The following is a 9,512-nucleotide window of genomic DNA, read 5'->3' on the forward strand; positions in this document are numbered from 1 at the left end:
TGATAATGTTACGCTGTGAACAATAAATCTGTGTTGAAGTTGACAGGAGCAGAGCACCAGTGCTAACCGCTGACGTATGGAGGCACCATTCAGTTATATTGTGATGCGCTCAGCTCTGTTCAGTAAAAATGGGTATTGGGTGAAGGTAAATTATAACGTTATCGCGGTGTGTTTAAATGTAATCTTGTAAAATGTAGCTTTTGGAGAGAAACTTGAATATATACAGTTACAGCAATATAAAGTAGATATTAGAGAAAGAATTAGTACATGTTTAACTTCTTAGCACTAGTTTATGATATATAAATAAAACTGCTAATTCCAATATTTTTTTTTGCAATAAAAATACAATCTTTTCTGTGTGTTTTTATGTAAATATCCACAATAGATGCCTATAACAAAGTAAAAGGATTACATTTAGAACTTTTTCGATCCGTGACTGAAAACCGTGATACAAGATGAACCGTGAGCTTTATGATGCTTTATGTTTCACCCCTCCACACAACCCTAACAGGGGACATCAAACTGCAGAAGCCATTTGTCTGAACAGGAGCTCAGTCATTTATCCAAGAATACAGAGCGCTTAAAGCAGTAATTACTGTCTCTGGTTGAATTTTAATTACATGTATGCATTGTGCCCAGTATTTTCTTATATGCGGAAGTGTGTGTGTGTGTGTGTGTGTGTGTGTGTGTGTGTGTGTGTGTGTGTGTGTGCGCGTGTGTGTGTGCATTCTGTTAGGAGTCTTATCTTACACTCACACTAACACACTCCTTGGCTGCAGCACAATAACAGCTCCCCACCACCTGCTGTTGTGTTAGAACAGAGAGGCGGTATGCGACATAGTTTGATCACAGAATTGGTTCAATGCTTTCGTCTTTAAATATTATTTTACTTTTCATACATTAAGCCATGGCGACTCGGTTGCATGTTTTAGATGGAACCAGCATGTTTCTCTAATGCACTGTAGTTTTTTTTTTCAACAGGATGTGTTTCATTAATTCCTATGTGTTGGGGACATTTAAATGTAACCAGGACATTGCTGCCATTACCTTGAACTGATGTCGTCATGTGATATTGTTACATTCATCTGCTTATTAAAGGAAAAGACATATTTGGAAATTTGCTTTTTGAGAGTAAAAGCACAAAGGGGCGCTTTGCTATGTTCGTTTTATACTTGTATGTCGTGAATAAAGTGTGCTTGTGGCCGTCTCCGGTTTGGACCATTCTCACATTTGCCCATTGAAGATGAGGCTACAGCCTTTAGCACAAAACAGCTAGCCTTGCTCTGTCCAAAGTGGGGCTGCAACTAACGATTAGTTTCATTGTTGATTAATCTGTTGGTTATCTTCTCGATTAATCAATTAGTTATTTTGTCTATAGAATTTCAGAAAATGGTGGAAAATGTTGATCAGTGTTTCCAAAAGCCCAAGATGATATCCTCAAATGTCTCGTTAAAAGATATTCAGTTTACTGTCATAAAGGGGTAAAGAAACAAGAAAATATAAAAACTATAGTGTATTTAATTTTTGTGTATTTAATGTTTAGTGTATCAGTATTTAAGTGGGTTATGTCTGTGACTATGTCTGGGCTTACGGCAGTAATAGTGAATTGTAATTGTTACTCTCCAGTTTTTGTATAAGATAAAACATGAAATATAACCAACCCCTGTTTCCATTCTTTGTTAATTGCAGGCTGTAGCTTCATATTTGACAGAAATAAAAACAGAGGAGTTTCACAAAGAGATTGAAAGAAAGGAAGAAGAGGGACCAACATCAGGATGATTTTTTTTAGGTGGTCAGCTCATCCCTCTGACAAAAAAAAAGAATAAAAAGTTAGCTCTCAACCAGCAGTAATAACCAGAGTTAATGATACAGAGGACTACAGAGGGCCGAGTGCTGAAAGTGACTGAACTGTATGTGGCTTTAACAGATGCAACATAATGAGGTACTTATTGCAAAGTTTGGTGGCAGAGAGTGAAAAGAGGTGTTTACAAAAGGAAAGGTTGAAATCAAGCAGGGACATAGAGGAAGGGTGAGGATAGAAAAAAAGAAGGAAATAAAGAAAATTGACTGTGTAGATAAATCTAATGACAGGTGGAAGAGGAAAAAACGACACCCAGGCATACGATGAAGCATCTTTTCTCCTTGCTGTCAGCCCTTGATCCTACCCAATGACTCTACTTTCTTTAGGGATGAATAGGAAGAGATAAAAAAAGATTATTCATGGGCACTCTAACCTGAGCAAGGGCCACTTCTCCCTCCTAGTCATTAGAGCAAGATTTCCAAAGACAACAATGAAAGCAGCCTCTCATTCATCATCAGCAGCCATCAGGTAGACGGCACACAGGGGCTCAATACAATGGAAGGTAGGAAGAACATCATCACAGCTGGCGTGTTTACACAATATGTCTGAGCCCTGAATGAGCCATGGGAAACATGAAAGATGGTGCTTAATGTTAATGTCCTGTTGCTGGCCATCAGTGTGATCAGAGTGGCATTCAGAGGTCCCCTCGAGTGGTTACTCTGCCTTTAATGCTTTTCATCTAGCAGGGAGATTCATGTGTGCTGTTCACACCACCTCTCATCTTTGTTTTTGCCCAAACGGGAATCTCTGGAAATGTAATTATTGATTTGTACGACAACCTCATGCTTCTTCTTCTCTTAGCTGGTCTGAATGTCACGGACCTCCTCACTCTCGATCATAACAAATCATAAATACAGATGAAATGTGCAACAAACGATAGCGTAATGCTGCGGTTAATTACAAAATAACTAACTCACTTTTGCAAACACAGGGACAAAGATGGGTCTCAAATGCTTTGGATGAGTAGCTGTTTTCTATGAAACTGCTCTATGCAGTATACAGCAGTTCCATGTTATGTCCTTAGTATATCCCCGGTGTTTAGTTTCACCTTGTGACAGCTATTCTTGTCTGTCGATGCTGTTTACACGATATGTATTTTGCATGTGTATGATTTTCTAGGCCCTTGTCCATCTCCTCATACATCTAATAATATTGCAGTTTAACAAAGATCTCTAGTAATAACACTAAATCTAAATGTTCAAAACGGCGTAGTTTAATTTCTTGGCAGCACAACAGGCTGTCAACACAACATGAACATGTTATCACTCTATAACAGATTTTGTGTTCACTCTTTTTGATTGTTTTATGATTTTCCCCAACTCCTGAGTGAAATATCTGGCTCTTCAGCAGCGAAATGCTCCACAATATTCACCAGCTAGTCACTACCGTTGATAATTCTCTGTGGGTTCAAACCCCTTTTACATACAGATATTCAGTGGATTCATTAGTAATTAGTAATATTGATTAGAGCAGCTTCCAGTTGTCGAGATGAAGCCTCTCTTCTTCCTTATTGTTTTGCATGCACAAATCTTTCACTGCCACTGTGCTTTGTATGTGTGTCATGTGTTTGTGTGACTAAACACAGGATCCTCCTGCCTGCGACTGTCATTGCAGCGGAAAAATGATGCCAGACCCCAACAGCTGTTCAGTCAGAAACGTACGGCCATCAACATTCCAGCTAGGAATACTCTGCCTTAGCCCTTTGCTTTTTCTCTCATGGTCGGCAGATGGAAAAATTTGGCATTGTGATAAAAGAAGCTACACCCTGAGCTCGTTTACGGGTACACATTGGCTTTGCTGTTTTCCACTACACTATCACATTTCTCTTCTTCTTTTTGTGGATGGATATGGAGTCACAAGTCAACATCCCAGGCAGTCCTTGTCCTTTTTTTTTTTTTTTCCACGAGCTTAACACAGCTATCATTGGTTGGCTCTGTTTGTGTGTGTGTGGCAGTTGAGTCCTACATGACCCCTAGGCATTCCAGCAGAGTGGCATAAGTCACCATCAAGGCCGTATCTATTTCCTCCGGCCCGGAAATAGGCCTACAAGTAGTCGGAAATCTCCGTCCTGGAGCACTGTCGCTCTAATGCTTGTCGTTTTTTCCAAATGTATGGAAAATAGTTGCAGTGTGACGAGCCGGCCTATCAAAGCGACCAACAGTGGCATTGTCTTCGGGTCAAGCGGGTCATTCAGCGATGGGAGAAAGACGTGGGTGTTGACTAATGTGCTCCAAGGGGCCATGGTATAGGGTCACCTCACTGGCTGCTGCTGCTGCTGCTGCTAGTGTTACTATTGTTGTCCTGCTTGGTCCTGACCTGATATCTTTCAGCTCATAATACCCCAGCTTTCTTTCCCTATGGCGACTGTGCCAAGGTGTCAGGACCACTCAGTGAAAAGCAGTAACCCTGGTATTTTCCCATCTGTGTTTATTTTTATGGCTGCTATAAAACTATACCGTTAAGTCAGTTGTTGGACTTCAAGCAAAGAGCATGTTGTTTCCATTCAAAGTTCCCTCATCAGACTTGAACTCCAGAAGCGTATAACAACAGTGTGTTGCTATAACGGTGTTAATATCTCAGCATGACCTCCTCCTCCTGCCTTAATTGTCTCACTAGATTTAATAAAACAATTGATCTAATATCAAGGTTCCTCTGCTTGTTTGTCTCCTGTCTGTCTTTCAGTACCGGATTGGCCAGCTGTACATGATCAGTAAACACAGTCATGAACAAAGTGAGCGTGGGGAGGGGGTGGAGGTGGTCCAGAACGAGCCGTATGTGGACCCTGAGCACGGATCAGGCCAGTTCACCGAGAAACGAATCTACCTCAACAAGTGAGTGTCTTCCTCTTGCCATGTAACGTAATAAAATAATTAACAATGTGTATAAATGTGGTTCGATACTACATTGATCCCAAATAGAGAAACCTGTCTTTGATTGTCTAGCTCCAGAGAACTTTATATACTATATATATATAAACAAATATTTCATTTCACACTAATGATCCTCAGTATTCTATCACAGGTCAGCGTTTGTTAGGCCGCTGCTGATGAAGCTATCAGGAGAGTCCTTGGAGTACAGACATAGATTAGCCATTCCTTAGAAATCTTATGATGCGTTCATGTCAACATTTGTCTTATTCAAATAAATAGCTGAGTATGTGTAATCACATACAGGACATGATTATTTCATAATTATTGCTAATTTTAGGTATCATAAGGCTTTGCTTAAGCTGCACTACGCATTGTTGTTGTGTTTCAGGCAAAAAAGCAAAGAGGACAGTCTAGTTAGGTGCCCCCTTTTCATCTCTCTATAAGCCTATTTTCCTGTTCTTTGTTCAACTTTACGAGCGTGAAATTGATTATTTAATTTTCTTTTATGTAGATTGCAATTGAATTCTCTGTGTGCAGTCTGAACTGTGGTCTCCTCATTCTCATTTTGTGAATTTGCTCTGAATGCAACCCCTCCTCACACACCAGCATCAATTCTGCTGTACAGCATTACAGCAGTAAAAAAATAAGTGTGTCCAGAATATAAAGGACAGTTGAGCACATTGATGAGACGAATACAGGTGAAAGTCTGGTTCAGTACTTCATTGATTTCCCTTATTGGATCCAAAACGATTGCAAAGGATAAGAGATAAACAAACAAAATGGACGAGAATGGATGGAAGAATGTTAAATCTCTTGGATAACTGAAAGAGTAGCCTGCAAGTTGAGTAGCCTCTTTATCAGGTACACCCACAGCCTGATACAGTGCTGCCATAGCGTACGAAGCCGCACAGTTTTTGGTGACATTGTCGGGAGTATTTATAGCTGAGATCATACTTAGTGGTGTGTCACCAGCACTATCACACTGTCCGACAGAAAACAAACAGCAATGACGAGGCTATGCATACACGGAAAACTGAACAAGAGACAAAACAGGAGATATTAGCAATGCATGGGGACGCGGTGATAAATCAAAAGAGCAAACTATCACGTAAAGTAGGTCTTTAAAACTACTTGGCCATTTTAGGTGCTAACTAAGTATTGTTTTTACGGCTATAGAGCAATAATGCAATCAACCCTAATGATAATGGGCCCTTGATAATGATAATGGGCTCTGGCCCCATTCACAGCATTCATCATTAGTTCTATAATGTTATAACGGTCTACAAAGATGAAATGACTGATAAGATGATGTCCACATTGATCAGAATCAAATACTGTTGTCACAGACAGCTGGGTCACTCATTCCCAAAAGTAAGACAATGAGACAGAGATGAAAAGAGAGCCACATGGAGAAACCAAAGTGAGAGGCAGAGAGGGGACGGTTTCGTGGTTAGGAGTGACAAGTAAGTGGGCCTTTGGGAAATGTGAAGTGTCATTGACAAACTCAGAGGTCGGGAAGATTTAGTGCCGTGTGTGTGTGTGTGTGTGTGTGTGTGTGTGTGTGTGTGTGTGTGTGTGTGTGTGTGTGTGTGTGTGTGTCTGTGTGTGTGTGTGTGTGTGGGCAGAGGGAGATAAGGTCAGTGTAAGTGATGGATAATTTGAGCAGTCACTGTCGGACGCCGCGCCTGCCTCTCTCCACCCACAGACCACCTGTTACCACGATATAGCTGCAATCTATGCGTGTGTATGTATGTGTGTGTGTGTGTGTGTGTGTGTGTGTGTGTGTGTGTGTGTGTGTGTGGCTTGTAGTTAAGGCAGTGTGAGGACATGTGACCAGTCTGCTGTGTCTGCACACTCCCCTGGCTGTCCATTGGAGAGAGACCAGAGGGAAGCGTCCGTCTCCTCCCAATGGTCCGTAAAGACTCCGTGTAATTTCCACATTCAATTATAGCTGCTAGACACAAAATAAGAAGGACGAGGGTGATAATGTAGGAGCAAAAATAATCAAAGGCTGGTGTAAAAGAGAATTATCCTGAAAGTGGAATTTAGTATAGCTTAATTTTGCCGTTGTGTCCAATCATGGTGCTATTTGCTTCGCTTGATTGGCTGAAAATCAGCAGCAATCTGAACCAACTGTGATTTGGAATGCAGTGATGTTTCTGATTGGACTCAATAATGAGACAGGCTGCACTCAATTTTCTTTCTTGCTAATTTGGATTTACTGTTCAATTGTTTAAGGTATCGCTGTCTCCGAAACCTGGTCTTTTCACCTGTGACACCGTGCATTTTTATAACATTTTCCCTTGAGCTCAGCGAGGTTTGGCCCCTGTTGTTTCTCTTCCTCAGCAATCATTCGCATTTTGCTTGGACGCCCAATAAAGTGCCGTCTACTTGGCTGCAACTGTCTGCATTTAGAATCAATTTGGGCTGAGTAATAGCTAGTTTTGTGTACTTTCCGCCCTCCATGTCCCTCTCTGTATCTATCACAGTTCAGACTCCAGTGAAACTCCACTGCAGGGTGGAGCGTGTAATCAGTGTAATTAACTTCCCCAGGGGCCATCCTGGCTTCTTTGTATGGCCTCCATGGCTCCAAACAGCTGGATGCTTGTCATTGCTTCTTCTGGGTGATATAGGGATAGAGTGGAGACACCTTAAGAGAGGACTACTTTTACTGTACAGCATGTTTTTTGTATCATCAGTCCTCTAACTTTTCAGTTTACAAATACACCCGCTTTTTCTCTGCGTTTCAGCAAGCTGCCCAGCTGGGCCAGAGCAGTGGTCCCTAAAATCTTCTATGTCACAGAGAAGGCTTGGAACTATTACCCCTACACTGTCACAGGTAAAGCTTTAATTACACATCCTTGTGCTACAATTAACTCAAATGTGCAATCAAAAGGTATACACCTTCAGGAAAATTTGTCCCACCATTATTACCTAAAGAACAGTATATTATACACAAATATTAGCGTTGGTTTAAAAAACTAGGCAACCCCTGTCTCTTTAAATAAAGATCTCTTCCTCTGTAATAGGATGGCTTTCTGCAGATTTTTACGAGAACAATTTAGACATTTCCATTTTCTGCAGCCCTCTACAATCATGGCTTCGTTCACCTGCTGGCAGCCATTATATGGGATCATTTGGAGGGCAAAGAGATATAGAAGCAATATTCTATAATATTCACAATCCACAATGAGCAGAGGGCAGGGAAGGAGGGGGGACGGAGGTCATTTGGGAGGGTGGAGGTGATGGAGAGAGGACAGGCAGGTTTAACTGAAATGTAAATGGTCAAATGGAAGGCTAAACATGCTTAACAAAAAATACTGACAGGTAATACATTATCATCAACCTGTGGGAATCACATTGCCTGGTGGTTATGTTGAACTTTCAGTAACTGGAAGCACTGCAGCATGCAAAACAACAGGTAGCAGCTGCACAGGGAGACACAGCTATGTCCATAATACTTTTTTTATGAGACTGTTTCATAAACACTATCGCTGAGACTGAAGTGCTATTGCTGAGGCTTAATGGTCCTTTGTCCATTTTGAACTAAATTGTTTTTTTCCTTATCTCTCTCATACTGTTTCATTCCTCTGTTTCTCTTCTACCTGTCTGCACCCTCATCACACTCCTCCCATTTCTGCCCATTACACTGATGGCCTCTTCTGGGAATATGGTCAGAGTACACGGTGAGTACTCTCAATGTGTCTGCACACATGCACACACAAGATCACACATACAAAAAAAACACTTTGATCCACAAGCTGACATGGTAATCTGTGTGCTGTAGAGGTTAATCGGTGTTACACTTCCTGAATGCTGCTGGCACTGGAATCCAGAAAATCCAGTCTCCAGCAGGAATTCATGGTTCTTTGAATTGTGATATAGAAGTGTCTTGCAACGCCATCTGTCACACTGCTCACATCTGTAGTGCATACAGGGTATACACACTGTAGTCTATTAGGATGCAATGTCTTGCAATATGCTCCAATATTGCATTAGCAAGTTCCCTTCTATTAATAATTTTCCTTTCCTGGAAATGTTTCAGACTGTTCAGCCTTTTGACAGTTACTAGCTGGTTGACATTTGAATGAGGGCACGTGTTCGTGTTGCTGTGTGTTTGAATGCAATCCAATACCGTGCATACTGATTCAAGTTTATGAGAATGAAGTCGCACATGATGAAATGCATAAATAAGTGCTTATTGTGGTGTGCCTGCATGTGCGAGTGTGCGAGTGTGTGCATAGAGAGAGAAAGAGAAACGTGTTTGTGACATTTCTTGCCTTCATTCATCAGATTGTGCTCACAGTGAATTTCTTCTAATCCAAACAGTAACAACATCAGATTTGAGCATTTGCAATCCAGTGACATTTAACTACAACCATCCCATCTTTCAAACACATGTAATTTCACATCTGTCACATTAAATCCAGAAGTAATATTTTTATTTTCTTTTTTTTCTTACTTTGCGTTTTTGTGTTTTACATAAATATGTACATCCAATTAAATGGTACCCAAGAGACAGTAACAATAAGCATCAACCATTAATTTTCCACTGCTCATCTGAGTCAGTCATGTTGGCAGCATGCTAAACAAGGTAACCATGATGTTCTTCTCCTTCAGCTCTTCCTTGGGAATCTCAAGGTGTTCCCAGGCCAAGTGATATACTTAATACCTCCAGTGTGTTGTGGGTCTGATTGGGGTCAACTCCCAGTTGGATATGCCAGGAATAACTCAGGAAGTCCAGGATAAATCCTGATCAGAATCCTGATGAACTGACTCGT

General features: G+C 41.0%; 1 protein-coding gene across 1 annotated transcript in view; it reads left to right on the forward strand.

Moving 5' to 3' along the window:
• The window catches only part of pitpnc1a (phosphatidylinositol transfer protein cytoplasmic 1a), a 39,933-nt gene that overhangs the window by 20,495 nt on the left and 9,926 nt on the right, over window positions 1-9,512 (forward strand). The window contains exons 2-4 of the mRNA XM_068718668.1: window positions 4,544-4,692; window positions 7,482-7,570; window positions 8,410-8,417. Coding sequence (XP_068574769.1) covers window positions 4,544-4,692; window positions 7,482-7,570; window positions 8,410-8,417 — 246 coding nt within the window. The remainder of the gene's footprint in view (window positions 1-4,543; window positions 4,693-7,481; window positions 7,571-8,409; window positions 8,418-9,512) is intronic.

Source organism: Cebidichthys violaceus, unplaced genomic scaffold (genome assembly GCF_023349555.1).
Source record: "Cebidichthys violaceus isolate CVI_PGR_0920_01 unplaced genomic scaffold, fCebVio1.0.p SCAF_23, whole genome shotgun sequence".
NCBI lineage: Eukaryota > Metazoa > Chordata > Actinopteri > Perciformes > Stichaeidae > Cebidichthys > Cebidichthys violaceus.